We start from the raw sequence: 21186 nt of genomic DNA on the forward strand, positions 1-21186 counted from the left end.
CCCCCGCTCCCCCGCCTGCGCCGCGCCCGCCCAGCCCCTCCACCGACGCGCTCTAATCCCACTCACGTTCCAGGCCTCGTTAGCATGGGCCGAGGCGCGCCGGGGCCGTGTGCGCTGCGGAGATAAGGCAGTGCCGCGGGTCCGCCCGCCCCCGATAAGCGCCTCGGCCATTATGGGCCAAATGATTCATTTTAATTTGGCAATTTCACCGGAGGGAGTGGGGACTGGTTGAGCGGCGCTAGGACCGGCTCCGGAACGCGCTGCGGGGAGCGTTGGACGCGCTGTCTAGGACCCAGCAGATCCAGCCCCCATCCCGGATCCCAAGGCCTCTCAGGAACCCCGGCTCCCCACAACCTCAGTCCCTTGACCTTCCAGACACCTTTCTTCAGCGACTCTCACCCCAACACTCTGTCCCTACCTCTGAAGACCACCACGATATCAAAATCGTCACCTCCCAGCGCTTCTTTCTTATTCTTCCTCCAGTGTCCCAGACACCCAGATTTCAATGGGCAGTCTCCTATCCCAGAAAGCTCCCCAGCCCTTCCCTACCTCTTCACCCCCTTCTAAAATAGAGCCGGTACCTCAAATTCATGGGCTCTACGGAGGCCTGGCAGAACCCCTGTCAACAAGGATATTAAAATACCCATTCTGCTAGGTTTCAGGCTGAGCCCGGAGCCCAGAAACACTGCTCCCCACATGGTATTTAAAAAAAAAAAAAAAAAAAAAGTTTAGTCTAGTGACTGAAACACTATTCTAGGCATTTTACAAATACTAACTAATCTGCTCTTCATAAACAATCCTGAGAAGTTGGATCCTCAATTTACAGAAGAGAAAACTGAGGCACAGAAAGTCAAGTACTTTTCGAATGATACATAGCTAGTGCTTGATGGAGTCTGCCTTAGAAGGAAATTTGGCACGGAGTCTTCTCTGCAACTCAGTTGATGAAGGGGGCAGCCAAAACCTAGCCAGGGACAGGGACCTGGGATCAACTCATTGCAGGGACCAAGGTCTTTACTGTGGGGTAGGAATCTGAGTTCAGTGCCAGCTGGATGATGAGCCCAGCCCACGGAGGGTCTCTGGGTTCATTCTTTCATGGTGGAGTGGAAAGAATACACGTTCGAATTTTAGTCACTGATCTCTGAACCTCAGTTTTCTCATTTGTAAAATGGGGAGATAATGTCTACGTCACAAAATTGTGAGAACTAACTTATATGACCTTTAAAAGGTGGTGGTGAGGATAATAATGTACGGAAAGTCCATAGCCCAGGAAAACAGCATATGCACTTGCATGGGAGTTCTGGTTACCATCATAGAGAAAGAAATTAAGACACAGAGAGATGTGACTTAGCCAAAACTTACAGTAACCCAAAGGAAAAGCCAGGACCCAAACTTTGGTGTCCAATTCCCAGTCCACAACTCTACCCTCCATGCCAGGCTGATTTCTCCTTCTGGTATCTCTGCTTTCGAGCTTTTTTTGGAGCCTGAGAACTGGGGAAAAGCCCCTACTCTGGTAACAAACTGAGTCCCAGTCAAAGATTGAGCTGAGAGCATGGCCCCAGTCTGGGATCTAACTTCCTCTTGGTCATCAGGATGATTCCCTGAGAAGATACAGTTAAATCAGTGCCGCCTGTCCCCTCTGTTCCTCCTGTGCTCTCTGAAGGGTCAGGCTGTCATGGGGATACAGATAACTCTCACAGAGTCAATCCCACCTCCTAAGAAAAAGTCTAGTTCCTCCCTGCCGTAAGGCCTTTGCTTTTGCTTGGCTCCATCACTGAATAGAAAATGAGAGTCATATAATTCTAAGTCTGAAACACAACTCTGCCATTCCTGGGCTATGGGACCCTTGGACAAGTGATTTCATGTCTCTGAGCCGCTGTGAAAACAGGCTAGCCATTCCCATCTAGAAGAGCCCAGGTGGGGACTGCTTCTCTGAGAAAATGAGGCCTGGACTGAGATCTAAGAGTGAAATTTGGGGGTGCGAAGAAGGGGGCTTCTACCAAAGCATGAGTATCCAGAAACTTCCAGGTGGGCTGAGGAAACAGCTGGACCAAGGGCTAGAACAGAAGGGCGGTAGGTTCGTGAAAAGAATAGAAAAGTGTCCAGTATGGCTGGAGTATGCTTGTGGATAAGTTAAAGGATTTTTTGGCATTTTTTGTTTGTTTGGTTTGAAGGTGAGGGTGGTACCCTGTATAGAATAAGATTTGCATTTCTAGAAAGTTCTTTGGCTGAAGTGTGGAGGGGAAAGACTTTGGGAGGCCAGTTCTGGAGCCAGCGCAGTGGTTAGGGAAAGGGGATTAGAACTTGGACCACCATGCTGGCAGAAGAGATAACAAGAGGCAAGTGAAGATGACATGTATTTGGGGTATAAAACTGGGTTTATAAGAATTGAATTTGGGCCAGGCATGATGGCTCACACCTGTAATCCCAGCACTTTGGGAGGCCCAGGCAGGCGGGTCACAAGGTCAAGAGATCGAGACCATCCTGGCCAACATGGTGAAACCCTGTCTCCACTAAAAATACAAAAATTAGCTGGGTGATGGTGCACACCTCCAGTCTCAGCTACTCAGGAGGCTGAGGCAGGAGAATCACTTGAACCTAGGAGGCAGAGGTTGCAGTGAGCTGAGATCGTGCCACTGCACTCCAGTCTGGCGACAGAGCGAGACTCCGTCTCAAACAAACAAACAAAAAAAGCATTGGGTTTGGGGGGATGAGGGAGAGGAAGGAATCCGGGAAAACCCCTGGGTTTCTGGCTCTCCTGCAGAGCTAGTGGTGGTTACTCCTGGAGATGGGGAACGTGGAGGCCAAAGGGACCTGGGGAGGGCTTATACATTTGGTTTTGAACTCCTTAAGTTTAGATGCCTTTAAGGCACCTGCAGACTGTTGGATTATTTTACAATGCATTAAATGTCCCCAGCCAGCACCTCCAAGGCAGGTGTCCTTTCCTATGGTGAAGGAATATGGACAGGTGGAAAGGCATTTGTCAGCCCTATGGCAGAGGGTGTGCCCAGGCCTCTGTGGGGCAAGGAAGTGACGTTTACTAACTCCCCAATTCCACACATTTGTTCTCTGCCAGGCTCCAGGTTCTGACAGTCAGGCAGCCACTCCCAACCTCATCCCCCAAACCCCTGCCAGGGGCTCATGACGTCTACACCCGCCCCCTCCCCTGTTTCCGATGGTCAGTGGAAAAAAGGAAACTGCGCACTAAGCGGGGCTCTGCCCAAAATAGCATCTGGTGCCTTTCGGTCAGCGAGTTGTCCGAGCGTCCATGAGAGAGTGACAGGCCAGGAACCAGCCAGGAAATGCCACCCCTCCTCCACTCACCCCAAACGGAGGCCCCAGTCGGGCAGGAAACCCGGAGCGCCTGGGGTGGGGGTGGAGAGGAGGGAGGGGAGGTTGAGACCCAGACTGGTAAGTCTGGAGTCTGGAACTGGGGCAGCAAGAACAGGGGACGAGAACAGGCTAGGTAGGCTCTGGCCCTGAGGCCGTTGTTCCCCACCACCACCACCACCAAAGGTTGGGTTCTCCCTAAACCCCAAAACTGAGCCTCTTACCATTTTTCAAGTGTTTCTGCCTGCCCTCTCTGGGTACCGGACTATCTCTGAGCTTCTCCGCTGAGTTTGTTCTCCAGAAAGATGCCGTGCATGCACTCTGATAAGCAGCCAAGTTTATTTTTAACAAATTACATTGCAGTTACTGTGTGACAAGTACTGTCCTAGGCACTTTATAAGTATTAATTCAGTTAATCCTTGCAAGAACGTAATGAGGTAGGGACTACTCCATTTTGTAGGTAGTTGAGCAACTACCTACAAGAGAGATTGAGCAACTTGCAGAGAACACCCAGCAGGTAAGTGGTGGAGGCAAAATTCACACCTAGGGCACTCTGGCTTCAGGCCACAGTGCTTCGAAGACAGCAAAGCAAGCACAATGATCAGGCAGACCTGAGCTCCTATTCGTGCTCCCTTAGTTGCCAGCTGTTTGATACCAGGCAAATTACTTAATCTCTGAGTTTCACTTTCCTCATTTGTAGAAGAGAGGTGATCATTTTCCATACATAATATAAGGATTATTTTTAATGAGGAAAATTTCGCTTTGAGGAAATGTCATTATTTCCCTCTTCCACTTTCAAAGGACTATTCTCTCCATTTTTGCCCTTGTCCCTTGCCCTGGAAGAACCCCTATCCCATCAGCAAGCAGGCCTCAAGAATTCTGAGCTTGAGAGTCACGTCTGTGCTTCCAAACCCCAGGACTGCTGTCAGAATTCTCAGGGACGGAAGGAACTCCACTCTCAGTGGCTCTCAAAGTGGATGGTCAGCACCACCTAGGAACTTGTTAGAAAAGCAAATTCTCAGGCCTCACCCCAGGCCTACTACTACTGCTCTGAGGGTGAGGCTCAGCAATCTGTTTTCACAAGCCTTCCTGGTGATTTCTGACACACACACAAAATTTGAGAACCACTTCTCTAGTTTACAACCCCCATCTGTAGCAAAGGCCAAAGTAAAATTGTGTTAAGGAAACACCGTGCTTTTTGTTTTTTTGAGACAGAGTTTCGCCCTGTCTCCCAGGCTGGAGTACAGTGGTGTGATCTCAGCTCACTGCAACCTCCTCCTCCCAAGTTCAAGTGATTCTCCTGCCTTGGTCTCCTGAGTAGCTGGGACTACAGGTGCGCGCCACCACGCCCAGCTAATTTTTTTTGTTTTTTGTTTTTTTTTAGACAGAGTCTCCCTTTGTCACCCAGGCTGGAGTGCAGTGGCACAATTTTGGCTCATCACAACTTCTGCCTCACGAGTTCAAGCAATTCTTGCACCTCAGCCTCCCAAGAAGCTGGGACTACAGGTGCGCACCACCACGCTCAGCTAATTATTTGTATTTTTAGTAGAGACAGGGTTTCACCATGTTGGCCAGGCTGGTCTTGAACTCCTGACTTCAGGTGATCAGCCTGCCTCGGCCTCCCAAAGTGCTGGGATTACAGGCATGAGCCACCGTGCCTGGCCTTTTCTGTATTTTTAACAGAGACAAAGTTTCACCATGTTAACCAGGCTGGTCTCGAACTCCTGACCTCAGGTGATCTGCCAATCTCAGCCTCCCAAAGTGCTGGGATTACAGGCATGAGCCACGGCGCCTGGCCTGTGCTTTTTAGTGTTTCAAAGCCATTTTCCTTTCCCTAACCCATGCAGAAGACCAAAGCATGCAGAACCATGCAGAAGACTGAAGTTGCTTTCCAGACTTACAGAAGAGGTAGTGTCTAAGCTTAACTGTCCTCATGAGCAGAGAACCCCAATAGCTCTGCCATCAATGATTTTATTCTCAGAGCTGTTAGAAAAGGACAGAACATGTGCACAGCCACCAGTTCTCTGGCTAGCAAGCAGTTGTTGATACTCACTGAGACAGAGCCCTGGCCCAGGAGTACACATTAATACATGTGGACAAGACCCCTGGGCCCCTGAAGGGGACTGTATGTCCTGGGCACTGCCATGTGTGCCTGCACTGCTTCCTGCTTCTGCCTCTGTTCTGTCTTTTGATCCTCCACTATAACCTGCCAGGCTGCTTGTGTGATCCCCACTTTAAAAATGAGGAAACAGGCTCATCTCACCCAGTCACTCACTTGGTATACATCCAAGTCAGCTTAGCCCCAGTGCCTTCTCCATTCCTGCTGGTTAGAATGAACTATGTGTTACTTTGGGAGAACTATTTCAAAATCTTGAACACTTTGGATAGCACTGTGATATCCCCTGGTTTCAATCCTTTGACCTTAAAGAAGATAAATAGCCAAAATTATCATGAAAAGATTCTTCAACTTGTATTAAGGAAATATAAATTAAAACCACAATGAGATGCCATGACACATCCACTAAAATGGTTAAAATTTAAAAGACTGACAATACCAAGTATTGCTGAGGATGTAAAGGAGCAACCGGAATTCTCCAGCAACATTGCTGAAGGAAATGCAAAAATTACTCAACCACTTTGGAGAACTCTTTTGCAGTTCCTATGAATGTGCAGTTTATAAACATACATTTACTGAGATAGCTGAAAAATATATATCCACAAGAACACCTGTACATTAATATTCATAGAACCCTTATTTGAAAAGCAAAAAACAACAAACAATTCAACTATCCATCAACAGGTGAATGGTAAACAAATTGTGGTACATTCATGTAATAGAACACTACTCAGCAACAAAAAAGAAACAAATTACAAATGCCAGAAACAAACTGACACATGCCAGAATATAGACCTCTCAACAACAGGCTCAGTGAAAGAGGCCAGACACAAAAGATTATTTAACCTATGATTCCATTTATATGAAACTCTAGAAAAAGCAAAGATTTTTTTTTTTTGAGACAGAGTTTCACTCTTATCACCCAGGCTGGAGTGCAAAGGTGCCATCTCGGTTCACCACAACCTCCGCCTCCTGGGTTCAAGTGATTTTCCTGCCTCAGCCTCCCAAGTAGCTGGAATTACAGGTGCCCATCATCACGCCCGGCTAATTTTTGTATTTTTAGTAGATACGGGGTTTCACCATGTTGACCTCAGATGATCTGCCCACCTTGGCCTTCTGAAGTGCTGGGATTACAGGCATGAACCACCGTGCCTGGTCGGCAAAGCTAATTTCTAATGGCAAAGCTCAGATCAGGGGTGATGGAAGAGGATGTATGACTGCAAAGAGGCACAGAGAACTTTCTGCATAAAGGAAATATTCTATATCTTGATTGTGGTGGTGGTTATATGAGTGTATGCATTTGTTAAAACTCAACAAACCATACACTAAAATTAGTACATCTTATTGTATGTAAATTATGCCTAAAAAATTGACTATAAACATTCTTTGTGGCCCCACATCAATCTTACGTTGTCCAGGAAAACTTTTCTGATCAATACTGTCCTCAGCTGCATTGATATCTCCTCCTCTCAGCACTTGCTCTCCTGATTAGCATACCCTGGAGCCCTCCGTTACAGTCTAACTCATGCTGCTCAGGGCCAGGCACACAGGGCACGAAAAAGGATCTGGAGATAAGGGAGGAACAGAATTAATGGTATTTGAAAAAGTGACAGAGACATCTGCCAGGAAGTAGGGTTATGTCTTCCTGTGACCCTCAGTTTCCCTATCTGTAATAGGAATGGGGTGGGGCAACCACAGGATCTCTCTCTCCCTTTTATCTCTTATCATGTCTTTCACTCTGCTTCTCATCTATGCCATCTCTATTTTAAGCGCATGTGCATTTTCTCTGTCTCTAAGTCTGCTCCTCTTTCCTACCCCTGCCCTGTCTCTCCATCTCTGTCCTTAATCTGCTTCTCATCATTGCTTCCTTCCTCTTTTTTGGTCTCTGTTCAGGCTCTCAATAAGAACTCCAGCTGTGCACGGGTACCCCTATAGAAGCAAAGCATGCCAATTCTTTTGTCACATTCCTGACAGGCTGGACCTGTTAGAAAGTCATAAGCTGGTCTGTCAGTTATATGGGATTGGGGAGACGGGGAAATGAAAAGGGGGGTGGAAAGGGACGGGGAGAGATTTGGAAAGGCACCGTTCAGGAGGCACACAGGCTTGGCACACTGGATGCAGGGGATTAGGCCTGCTGGACTCTGGCAGAAGCTCTGAGTTCCCAAGAAAAGCCGTGGCAGGAGGCCCTCTCCTCCACATGGCCTGTGTGCCCAGTCCAGAACCCATGCCACAGGACACAGCCTGTAGCTGATTAAGAGCACATGGTTGACTCTCAGGCCACCTTGGACTAGAATGCCTCCTCAACAACTTAGCAGCTGATAACCCTAAGCAAGTTGCATCATTTCTCTGTGCCTCAGTTTCCTCATCTCTAAAATAGAGGTAAAAATAACACATGAGGCTAGGCGCGGTGGTTCACGCCTGTAATCCCAGCACTTTGGAAGGCCGAGGCAGGTGGATCACCTGAGGTCAGGTGTTTGAAACCAGCCTGACCAACATGATGTAACCCCGTCTCTACTAAAAATTATAAAAAATTAGCCAGGCATGGTGGCGTGCACCTGTAATCCCAGCTACTCAGGAGGCTGAGGTGGGAGAATTCCTTGAACCTGGGAGGTGGAGGTTGCAGTGAGAAAGAGAGGCAGGAGAATCCCTTGAACCCCACCTCCCAGGTTCAAGCAGTTCTCCTGTCTCAGCCTTGCGAGTAGCTGAGATTACAGCACCAGCCACTATGCCAGGCTAATTTTTGTATTTTTAGTAGACGGGGTTTCACCATGTTGGCCAGGCTGGTCTTGAACCCCTAACCTCAATGATCCGCCTGCCTTGGCTTCCCAAAGTGTTGGGTTACAGGTGTGAGCCACCATGCCTAGCCTCATTTATTCATTTTATTCCACATTTACTAAGTATCTTTTTTTTTTTTTTTTTTGAAACGGAGTCTCACTTTGTCACCCAGGCTGGAGTGAAGTAGTGCGATCTTGGCTCACTGCAACCTGTGAGGAGGACAGTCATTCACCCTCTCCGGAACTCCGTTTCATAGTCTGTACAGTGGGCACGGCCTTTGCTTCTTTGTTTATTTTAAACAAACACTTTTTGAGCAGTAGTGCTGGGCCCTGCGCTGTCTGCTGGGGATGTGAGGGAACCCAAGAGTCCATTTGCACTGCCTCAGGAGACTAAGGTTTGTGCCTACTACAGGCTTACAAAAATTGACAGGAATAGAATAAAATTGTGTACATAAGCTCAGTCCTTTTGTGGCACACAGGTGGGAATCTTGCTTCTCCCAGGTTATTCCCACATTGTCTTTTTTTTTTTTTTGAAGTGGACTCTCGCTCTGTCACCCAGGCTGGAGCGCAGTGGCGTGATCTCAGCTCACTGCAAGCTCCCCCTCCCGGGTTCATGCCATTCTCCTGCCTCAGCCTCCCGAGTAGCTGGGACTACCACCATGCCTGGCTAATTTTTGTATTTTTAGTAGAGACGGGGTTTCACCATGTTAGCCAGGATGGTCTCGATCTCCTGACCTTGTGATCTGCCCACCTTGGCCTCCCAAAGTGCTGGGATTACAGGTGTGAGTCACCGTGCCCGGCTCCCACATTGTCTTGTTTCCCCACACCCTTGGGGAATTGGGCCCTGCTGAACTGGGTGGCAGGAGGAGGCGGAAGGGTGAACACCAAGTGAACCTCCTCGAGGCAGAGAGAGCCAAGGTGCTTAGTTGCCCTGGGACGCCCAGCGGAGCTGAAGGTCCGTCCTCTGCTCCTGTGTCCCTTCCTCCAGCTCCTTCTCCTGTGTCCCTTAAACATGCCCACAGCATGGTACCAATCACACTTATCGGGGTGTCTGTGTACCCCACCAAGACCCTCAAAAACTGGGACCATGTCTATGGTTTGTCTATACCCCAGCATGTCATGGAGGCAGAGTAGGAGCAAATATATGTTTTAAAAATAAGAGGTGCAGAGACAGAGCTGGAGAAAGAAATTGAGAGAAAGGGAAATCACCCAGCAGGAACCTGGGCCATGAACTTGAAGGAAGCAGGACTGGCTAGCCCTCCTGGCCCTAGAAACCAACCAGCCACAGGGAAATGTGAAAGTACATCCTGTATGTCCTTGTGAGGAGACATAAATATTTCCATGATTGCATGAACTGTGAGTCCCAGCCCCTTCCTGGGACAGCCCAGGAAATGCAGGCCTTAATGGGGGTTTGGGGATGGGTAGACTCTCCCTATCTCCACAGAGGGTCTCTGTGCTGGGTAGGGAGGTGAGGGCAAGCAGAGGTCTTGGGGAGTCACAGCACAGGCCCCTCCATGGTGGTTTTGGGGGTTTAGAGCAAGTCACTCACAGAAGTGACTCAGCTATGAAACACGAACCTGCTCCCTTCCAACCAACATCTAAGACCTAGTGTCACTTTATCAAGGTAGGACCAACGGTTTTAGGGACTGAAGCACATGCTTATTTCAACCTGCTGCTCCCAAGGGATAAGGAGGAGAAAAAGAAGGAGAACACAGGCTCTGAAGCCATACAGGCTAGAGTTCAAATCCTGACTTCACCACTTACTTCATCTGTGTGGCTCGGGCACGTCATTTTACGTTTGAGTCTCCATTTCCTCAAAGGGATAATCCCAATCTGATGGTCAGGTTAAGAGCATGAGATCTGGGCTGGGTATGGGGGCCCACACCTGTAATCCTAGCACTTTGGGAGTCCGAGGTGGGCAGAATCACTTGAACCCAGTAGTTCAAGACCAACCTGGGCAACATGGCGAAACCCCGTCTCTATCAAAAAAAAAAAAGAGCATGAGATCTGGAACCAGACTGCCAAGATTTGAATCCTTATATTGGCTGTGTGAACTTGGGCCACATTACTTAACCTGTCTGTTCCTATTTCTAGCTTACTAAATGGGAGATTAGAATAGTATCAACTTCATGCAGTTGTAAGGAATAAATGAGGTAACAAATGTAACAGACTTAAGACATAGCAGGTGTGTTCAGTAAAGGTTAAATATTGTTATTACTGCACCAAGTTGTGATGATTAGACGAAGGAATATGTGTAATAATGCTTTCCTTTAAACCCTACTGATCCCCAATGTGGCAAGCAAATAGTATTGGTTCCATAGCAGGCAGTTTCTGGTCTTTAAAAAGATCTCTAAGAATAGTTTCATTTTCCTTCCCTCAATCTCATTCTTATTCCACCATCCTGAACCAGGAGTTTGTCTCTTGTTGCAGGTCGTTTCTTCTGATTTGTCCCAATTCTGGTAATTCTGAATACTTCTGAGTATCTGCATGTGAAGCTGCATGTCTGCTTCCACTTACCAGGAAAGGCTATTGTGAGGTCTAAATGAGATACTGAGTAGGACTCTGATCAGTGTTAGATGAAGGTGATTCTGCATATATGTGTCCAAGCATGCATACATGCACATCTACAACAGTAGGATCTAACAGCACCTTCTCTTTCTTTGTTATGCTCCCCAGAGTCTAGCACAAGGCCCCTGACATAGCAGGAGCATTTGGTAGATCTTTTCCATGTAGCTGTTCCTTGGACAAGGGAATCACACACAGTCCCTGCTCTTGAGGAGCTCCCAAGCTGGTTGTAATGAATTCTGTGGGAGGACAAGAAAAGGACCAGAGAAAGGGCTATAGAATTTCTTTTCTTTTCTTTCTCTCTTTTTTTTTTTTCTTCAGCCTTGATCTCCTGGACTCCAGTGCCTCAGTCTTTCAAGTAGCTGGGACTACAGGTGCACGTGGCATCATACTCAGCTAATTATTTTGTTTTTATTTTTTTGTAGAGACGGAGCCTCCCTATGGTGCCCAGGATGGTCTCAAACTCCTGAGCTTAAGTGACCTTCCCTCTCAGAATGTTGGGATTATAAGGCATGAGCCACCGTGCCCGGCCTGCTATGAAATCTCAAAGAGGGATAATATCACTTCCACATAAGGATTCCAGGAAGATTCTTTTAGGATGGGAGGGGAGGCAAAGATTTTCAGGGGTCCACAGGACTTTGAACCTGTAGAGAGTTTGGAGGCATAGGAGCAATGTAAGAAAAGGTAAGAAAGCTGAAGGGTGTCTGTGCGCGTGGGGGATGCCTTCCTTTTCTGTCCTTTGTGCTATGTCCGAGAGAACAGAGAGGCCTGGGTTTGATTGCTCAGTACCTAACTTTCTGACTCACATGCCATGGCATATGGTAGTAAAACCTGGAAAGCTGGAGTCCTGAATTCCAGCCCCAGCTCTTGCTTACAACACGGTGTGAAGTTCAGCAGGTCCCATCTCTTCTTTGGACCCCAGGGTCCTCATGCATAGGAGGACTAAGTGATTGCTTAAGGCCCTCAAGCTCTCACACTCTTGGATACCTGATGTCATCTTTCTATTGTGTTTGTGATTAGCCCCTCCCTCACCCCTTCGTGGCCCCAGACCTCCCATGAAGAGGCAGGACACAGAGCTCTCCCCAAATCCATCCTTTTCCTGGAGTTCAGCCTCTGACCAGGAAGTGGGAAAACAGGATTTCCTCTGAGGATGTTCTCTGTGACCCAGACAGTTCCGGTATGGGGAGTGGGGAGGAAGAGATAGGGAGCATCGTCCAGGATTCCAAACCTTGAAGCACCTTTTCATGGGCTTTATGTTTTGAGCTCCTTAGAAACTGAATGCTTGATTCAGAGCTGAAGAAAGACATGTTGGTACTTTGAAGAGATATTACTTAACATTGTTGCGGGGAATGACAGAATTTCCTTTTATGAAATATATTAAACACTACATTAAACAAAAAGTGAGGAAATCTCACTTCTGCCTGTGGAAATCCTTCAAAATCTTTCAAAGCCCAACCCCAGTGCTTTCTCTTGCAGGAAGCCTTTCTCTCCTCTGGATTTTCAAATAACTGCTCACATACGATTTCCACACCATCATTTCATACAAGCATAGCATATCAGAGACACTCAGGGTTAACCGCTTCATCTCAAAAACTGGGAAACCAAAAACCAGTGACTTGTCCAATGTCACAGAGTTTGGGGCAGAGCAACAGGAACCCAATTGTTGCTGACTCCTAATTTGGTGTTCTATCTACTTGTGTGTCTTTTCTTTCCTATGTTTGGTTCCCTTCCCCAGATCCCCTGTTCCAAATGCTATACCTATTTATAGCTCCTTGCTTTTGCAGAAGTGGTTCCCTCCATCAGAACTATCCCTGACTCCTCTTTTCTTTCCTATTGCTCCTGATTCTAGGAAAATGTCACCACCCCTCTAGAATATTCTCAAAATAACCTCCCAGCTTCTCTCATATTCTCACATGTTGTGTAGTTTCATTATAAGCACTTATCTAATGGTATTGCGAATGTTTGCATGTCTCTCCTTCATTAGATTCAGTTCCTATAGGGCACATTTTGTTCATCATCTTATGCTCAGCTTCTAGCTCACTGTCCAGCAGGATCAACATTATTTATCTGTTGAGTGACTAGGTGCAAAAATGATGCTTGTGTGGAGAGGAAAGGTGCAGGGGGTGGCTGCATTGGGCTAGATGCTGTGGAGGGACACTGGCTGGTGTCCTGGTTGTTAACTATAAGTGTATGATTTTACCCTGTTATACTTTGTGTCTGTCTCATCATTGGTAAAAAGGGATCAATTTTGCCTGTCATACATATTTTCAGTAGGGTTTTGTTGTGAGAATTCTGTGTGAAAAATATGTGGAAAAGCACTTTGCAAAGTGTGAAGGAATCTGCAAACGTCAGACATTATCAGGAAATTTATATTGCTGGTATAAGGGCCTCTCAGTTAATCTAGGAGGCTAGGAAAGGTTCTGCCTTCATGAGCAATGCCTAGAAAACAAGGGCACAGAAGGAACTTTTTGTTCCTTCAATTTCCTAGAGCCCTTATAGTACAGACTCAGTACTAGTTTATCACATTGTAAAATCAATGGAAGTGAACACTTTAACATTAACAGAGCTGGGGTTGCTTACTTCAGAACACATGAGTAAAAAATGATTGCTTCTGTTCTTGGCTAACAGGCAAGAGACTCCTTCCTGAAGAAAAGGAAAGTGGGGCAGCTTGGAGGACAGCACAGTATTTAAAGACAGCATTGGCTGTGGTATTTGAAATAATTTATTCAGCTCAAGATCTATTTCTTGCAGAAAGCTCTTCCTGAATTCCTCAGGCCTGAGAGGTTATATTTCTCAATGGCTTAGTAAGACTGTGAGCTCTAGAGTTACACTTAAACTTGAATCTCTGGTAGCAACTTACTTGGGTAAATTACTTCCCTGAAGCTCTTCCCTCAACTATGAAGATAACAATCACTGTCTTAGTCTGTTTTTATTGCCTATAACAAAAATATCTGAAACTGAGTAATTTATAAAAAGGAATTTATTCTTATAGTTATGGAGGCTGAGAAGTTCAAAGTTGAGGGGCTACATCTTGTGAGGACCTTCTTGCTGGTGGGGACTCTGCAGAATCCCGAGGTGGCACAGGGCATCCAAGGTGAGGGGGCTGAGCATGCTAGCTCGGATCTCTCTACCTTTTCTTTTTTCTTTTTTTTTTTTTTGTGAGACAGGGTCTCACTCTGTTGCCAGGCTGCAGTGCAGTGGCGCAATCTGGACTCACTGCAACCTCTCCCTCCCAGGTTCAAGTGATTCTCCTGCCTCAGTTTCCCGAGTTGCTGGGACTATAGGCACGCACCACCACGCCCATTCACCATGTTGGCCAGGATGGTTTCAATCTCTTGACCTCGTGATCCGCCCACCTCAGCCTCCCAAAGTGCTGGGATTACAGGCATGAGCCACTGCGCCTGGCCTTCCTTTTCGTATAAAGCCACCAGTCTCATTCCCATGATAAACCATTAATCCATGAATCTATGAACGGATTAACCCATTTAAGAGGGCAGAAGGCTCATCACCCAATTGCCTCTTAAAGTCCCCACATCTCAACACTGCCACATTGAAGATTAAGTTTCAACATGAGGTTTGGAGGGGACAGATATTCAAACCATAGCTATCACCAACTGGGGTCAGCCAGGAGGCTTAAATGAACTAATGCATGTGAAGTGCTCTGCACAATGACCCGTGAGCACAGGGTAAGTCTTAAAAAGATGGACATGATCACCAGTACACTGTTGTGGCTCCTTAGAGTCTAGATCACTCATGTTGGCTTTTCGTCACACTCTCATAACTCTTGTGACTATTTCCTGGGTGTATCTGTTTTCTGTGGAATCTTTACAGCTGGTAAAGGTAAAGATTACCTTTACCTTTTCCGTGGAATCTTTACAGCTGGTAAAGGGAAAGATTTAAACAGTATCCTTGCTGTTACTGTTTAAAATGTCTACATTTTAAAGGATACTGTTTAAAATGTCTACATCCACTTCTGTGGGGCTTAGCACAGGGCAGGATAAGGCAGAGGACAAAAGTGGAGCATGGAGTAGTTACTGATTTAAACTAATCGGCAAGGGGGATTAGAGGTTGAGTGAGGAGACTTTTGGCGAAGTGGGATAAGAGTGGTTGCCAACTGGCCAGGACTCGCACTAACGGGTTTGTTTCCCAGAAGTTAGGTAATATAAATTCCATCATTTTCCTATGCCATTTGAAGTAGCATCCATGTTATCTTATCAACAGTATGCTGCAGGACTGGAGGAAAGAAATTCAGAGATATGTCACTTGAGAGGCAAGTATCTCCAAAGTTTTTTTTTCTTTTTTGAGACAGAGTCTTAACTCTGTTGCCCAGGCTGGAGTGCAGTGGTGCAATCTCGACTCACTGCAATCTCTGCCTCCCAGGTTCTAGTGATTCTCCTGCCTCAGCCTCCCAAGTAGCTGGGACTATAAGAGTGCGGCACCACACCCAGCTAATTTTTGTATTTTTAGTAGAGGCGGGGTTTCACCATGTTGGCCAGGCAGGTCTCGAACTCCTGACCTTGGGTGATCCACCCACCTTGGCCTCCCAAAGTGTTGGTATTACAGGCATGAGCCACCGCGCCCGGCCTAAAATTTTAAAATCCAATTTTCGCAGTACTAATGCTTTCTCTAAAGATGCCTAAAAGTTATCATAGCAACTAATTTACCAAATAACTTGTGCTAGGCCATTTTTGCATTGCTCTAAAGATACATCTGAGACTAGGTAATTTATAAAGAAAGGAGGTTTGGAGTGGTGGGGAGGGGGTAGGCACCATACACTTTTTAAGTTTTTAAACGACTAGATCTCACCTGAACTCACTATCTTGAAAATAACACCAAACCACGAGGGACCCGCCCCTGTGACCCAAACACCTCCCACCAGGCCCCACCTCCAGCATGAGGGATTATAACTCAACATGAGATTTGGGTGGGAACAAACATCCAAACTCTATCAACCTTCTCATAGTAGAACACCTTCTAGAGTAGGCTTCAGTAATGGCTCCTCTCCTCTTGGCACATGTTTAGTAGAAAGAGACATTGTTTTGTTGAATTAATCTGCAGTCTAAATTCAGGCTCCAAAACTCCTCAGACATTTTCATTAGATGTGGCCTTGGCCAGGTGCAGTGGCTCACGCCTGTAATCCCAGCACTTTGGGAGGTCAAGGTGGGTGGATCACCTGAGGTCAGGGGTTCGAGACTAGCCTGGCCAACACAGTGAAACCGTGTCTCTACTAAAAATACAAAAATTAGCTGGGCGTGGTGCCACACCCCTGTAGTCACAGCTACTCAGGAGGCTGAGGCAGGAGAATCACTTGAACCCGGGAGGTGAAGGTCGCAGTGAGCTGAGATCGTGCCACTGCATTTCAGCCAGGGTGAAAAAGTAAGACTCTGTCTCAAAAAAAAATTAGATATGGCCTTAAATTAGATGTGGTAATAAGTGATCAAATTAGACTTTGCCTAAAAAGCTTAGGCTCCATTTTTACTATAAAGATAGCTTCTTGTTTGGTATAAACATTACAGGACTCCCAGTGATAAAGGTACTTGATGAGGCTGTCAGTTAATTCACTTTCTCTGTTTCTTCAATAGTGTGCAATATAAATTGTACCTACATTCATTGAGTGAAACTGAGGGCTAAACAGAAGACACTTGAAGTGGCATTGACAATTCCATTATGTAAACTTACTCCAATAAAACATGTAAGTGAATTTTTATGCTATTTATTAAAATAACTAAAGCCCCAAACAATGTGCATGGAAACACAGGGCAAGACATTGCCATTTACATGTCTTAATCTTAATCACCATTGCCATTTACATGTCTTAATTTTAACTTGAAAGAGCAATGATGTAGGGAAAGATACACTAACTGGTCTGCGGCTCCAGTGGGGAACAGTAGGGAGCCACTATGTTGCTAAACTTGGGCTTGCTACTATAAAGCGGTATCAGATTGTCTTGGAAAACCACAGATGGGTTGAAAATGGATCCAAAGTCCATATATTTCCAGTTTACATGTCAACTTTGATATGAAACAACATCTCAATTTAACTTCATCAGAAAAGCTTTATCTTTCAAGTCAATGAAGACTCTTTCATTTATATTCAAATATAACAATTTAAGACCTTTTAAAAAAGGTTGCGGGGGATGTGCCAGGAAAGAACTGATACACTCAACGACTTGGATGTATCTTAGGACATCATGCCAAGTGAAAACAGCCAGTTTCAAAAAGGTACACACACTGTATGATTCCTTTTATATAAAAGACTCTCAAAATGCCAACATTCTAGTGGTGGAGAACAGATCACTGGCTGTTGGAGGTTAGGGTTGGAGAGACCGTGTTTTAAAAGGCTAGCACTAGGGAGTTTGTGGTGATGGAATAGTTCTGTATGCTGACTATGGTAGTAGTTATGTTTCTATAAAAGACAAAATTTCAGCCGGGCACAGTGGCTCACGCCTATAACCAGCACTTTGGGAGGCTGAGGTGGGCGGATCATGAGGTCAGGAGTTAGAGACCAGTCTGGCCAACATGGTGAAACCCTGTCTCTACTAGAAATACAAAAATTAACCAGGTGTTGTGGCATGCACCTGTAGTCCCAGCTACTCGGGAGGCTGAGGCAGGAGAATCACTACAATCCGGGAAGCGGAGGTTACAGTGAGCCAAGATCACACCACTGCACTCCAGCCTGGGCGATAGAGCAAGACTCCGTCTCAAAAAAAAGTAAAAGTTCATGGCCGGGAGCGGTGGTTCATGCCTGTAATCCCAGAACTTTGGGCGGCAGAGGCGGGCAGATTACTCGAGGTCAGGAGTTTGAGACCAGCCTGGCCAACAAGGTGAAACCCCGTCTCCACTAAAACTACAAAAATTAGCCAGGCGTGGTGGTGTATGCCTGTAATCCAAGCTACTCGGGAGGCTGAGACAGAAGAATCACTTGAACCCAGGAGACAGAGGCTGCCGTGAGCCAAGATCACGCCACTGTACTCCATCCTGGGCAACAGAGCAAGACTCATCTTGAAGAAAAAAAAAAAGGTAAAATTTCATACAGCTATATACCAAAAAGTAAATAAATGAGTGCGTGTAAACACTTGTAAACCCGAGAGGTCTGTGGTTCAGTTATTAGCATTATAGCCAATGTCAACTGCTTGCTTTTGTTCATTTACTATGCTTATGCACGATATTATCACTGGAGGACACTGGAAGATGGGTATATGGGAACTCTCTGTATTATTTTTGTAATTTGGGGGCAGGTTAAGAGTTTTTTAAAAAGTGGGGAATAAACTATAAGAGAACAAAGGAAAATAGTCAATCTAGACATTTTTATTAAGTTCTATTAAAAAATATTAAGACATTTGAAGAACTCAGAAAGTTTATAAAACATACTCATACTCAATAATTTTCTTATTCTTTGATAGCCAGCGTGACATGTTGAAGATGTTACACTAAAACCAACCCACCACACTGCAAAAAGTTGTATCTCCAGAGTTTACTAAACATGCATCCTAATTAAGAGGAAATACACTCTTGTATAAAAGAGTGTGTTATTTTTATTATTTTCAAAAATAACTTTTCCCTTAAACTCAGAAAGGGCTGATTTCGCTAATATACCCAACACCATGATAACTTATGTTCTTTTAGTGATATGGGATAAATGCAGAGATGAAACATGCTAGAACTTCTTAAAATGTACAGTATAGCTGGGCGCAGTAGCTCACGCCTGTAATCCCAGCACTCTGGGAGGCCGAGGCGGGTGGATCACCTGAGGTCGGGAGTTTGAGACCAGCCTGACCAACATGGAGAAAATCTGTCTCTACTAAAAATACAAAATTAGCCAGGTGTTGTGGCACATGCCTATAATCCCAGCTACTTGGGAGGCCGAGGCAGGAAAATCACTCGAACCTAGGAGGCAGAGGTTGCAGTGAGCCGAGATCATGCCACTGCACTCCAACCTGGGCTGCAAGAGCAAAACTCCATCTCAAAAAAAGTAAAAAAAGTACAGTATAAAAGAGCAGTTGAGACTCAGAGCTGGATAGTATCTGTCTACTTAAATTTGTAGGAATAACTGATCTCAGCGTTTGTTTTTCTTAAAGGTTTCAGTGATGTTGAACAGCTCTATTTGAACAATGAGAACTTAGTCCTATCACCAGTCAACCATCTCACAGAAAAAGTCACTCTTCCCAGTTGGCTGCTACCAAGAAACAGACTGACTCCAGAACGATCAGGAAATTCCAAAACTACCACAGGGCTCTCTGGCTTCCCTAAGCATCTTCAGCAGACACCCTGTCCCTGTATTAAAAGGGCAGAGAGTTAAAAGGTTAAAATAATTTTGGTAACTGTCTGAGACGTTTTACATCTAAGAAGGTGCCTACTGAATTCATGCTATTCATCTGCTTTAGAGTTTCAGAAGGTTGCAGACTTTCAGGAAAAATTGCAATGTCCCTTTCATTTTCTTTCTCAAGATGTTGAGTGAACTCTGCTTTCCCGGTTCGAAGGTTCACTGCAGGACTTGGTTTAAGGTTCTTTAATAAGAAAGCTGGCTTTTCAGTCAACTGCTGTTTTGCTTTTGTCTGCAAAACTTCATTTGTAATATTTCTTAATACTGGCGTATCTGCGTTGGTGCCCACAGATTCACAGTTAGAACAATTAATTATTTCACGGTCATTCTTAGAAGGCTCTTTCTGACCACCAAGCTGTTCAGGTGTGGACGTATGGTTCTGATTCAATAAATGTTCACTCTTGCTATCTGCATTGTCGGGAGGCTCCTCTTCATCTTCACTATTGTCACTGCTTTGTAGGAGTCCATATCTCTTCATATATTTTTTGGTTGCAAATGACATGTTGTTTGGTGAAATTAAACTAAGCCCTACTGTGCTTCTGTCTGTATTAATATGGAGAAGGCTGAACGGGTCACAATTATTTTGGTTTGATCGAGTGACAGACAGTTGCGACAGCTGACTTTCATTTAAATATTTCAGAGCTATAGCATTTGCCTCCATGCTCAAATCCACACCATTGGGGCTTACGCCACTCATGCCAACATTAGCAAATGACATGCAGTTTAATCCAGAGATCACTGCTTCTGGGCTGATGCATGCCAACACACTGAAAGACACAAAGCAATAAGCCATCATTTACCATATTCTAAGTAATACCTAGTTCTCAATGTGTTCCATTCTATACAAGCAACAAAAGATCTTCAGCTTTAAGTTCATGGTCCTTTTATCTAAGTACTCAGATATCTAAGTCCTAATGATCCAGATACACAAAGGATAGATATGGGCTGGGTACAGTGGCCCAAGCCTGTAATCCCAGCAGACTGGGACACTGAGGTGGGAGGATTGCTTAAAGCCAGGAGTTCAAGATCAGCCTAGGCAATATAGCCAGATCTTGTCTCTACAAAAAAATTTAAAAATTGGCCAGGCATGGTGGTGCACATTTATAGTCCCAACTACTCAAGAATCTGGAGGATCATGTGAGCTCAAGAGTTCAAAGTTACAGTGAGCCATGATCATGCCACTGTACTCCAGCCTGGGCAACTGAACAAGACTCTGTCTCTTAAAAAATAAAAAATAAATAAATAATTTAAAAAGGGATAAAAATAATAGCCTAGAAGGTAATCCATGATTTACAGGTTGAAAGTGGAATACAAATTAATTTTCCTAAATCTGTATATCAGTCATGGTTTTAACAACAAATACAAGGCCCCAAATGTAAAAGTCATTCAACATAGTTATGAGTCATTTAATTTATGACTATTAACTCAAATAGCACAAGAGATCAGCTAATGTTTAATGTAAAGTAAAACATAAAAATAAAATCAAACACAAAACACATTTGATTATATAACAGTACAAGCTTTGGTAAGTAGCTCAGAAAATTAAATTGTTCATAGTTGAGGAGATTCCATTTGCAATGAATAAAAAACATCAACCAGTCTCTGGATATGGGCTTTTATACACACACACACACACACACACACACACACACACGAATACTTTTTTCATTAGTCATAATCTTCAACTTACTTTGATTAGTGTTAAGTCAACTGACTTACCTTTTCCTTAGTATCACATATATAAAAAATAGCTGCTAATTTTTTTTTTTTTTGAGACAGGGTCTTGCTCTGTTGCCCAGTCTGGAGTGCAGTGGCAACTGCATGTCATTTGCTAATGCTGGCACAATTACAGACTCAGGCTGGTCTCAAACTCCTAAGGTCAAGCGAGCCTCCCTCCTCGAACTCCCAAAAGTGATGGGATTACAGGCGTGAGCCACTGCACCTAGCCTGCTAATTATTGAGTCCTTATATATGCCAGGTACTCTGCTAAATGCTTTACATGCATTATTCATATACATTTCTCACAGTAACCTTTCTCAGGGAGGTATTCCCTATCGAATATTTCTATCTTATTCTCCATTT

The 21186-nt window shown here is 45.1% G+C and overlaps 1 protein-coding gene across 1 annotated transcript in view; it reads right to left on the reverse strand.

Moving 5' to 3' along the window:
• Positions 1-18069: 18069 nt before the first annotated feature.
• STIL (SCL/TAL1 interrupting locus) overlaps positions 18070-21186 on the reverse strand; it is an 85343-nt gene continuing 82226 nt past the window's right edge. Inside the window, exon 18 of the mRNA XM_011926366.1 lies at positions 18070-19871. Within this exon, the coding sequence (XP_011781756.1) occupies positions 19085-19871 (787 nt within the window). The 3' untranslated portion in view covers positions 18070-19084. The remainder of the gene's footprint in view (positions 19872-21186) is intronic.

Source organism: Colobus angolensis, unplaced genomic scaffold (genome assembly GCF_000951035.1).
Source record: "Colobus angolensis palliatus isolate OR3802 unplaced genomic scaffold, Cang.pa_1.0 Scaffold68, whole genome shotgun sequence".
NCBI lineage: Eukaryota > Metazoa > Chordata > Mammalia > Primates > Cercopithecidae > Colobus > Colobus angolensis.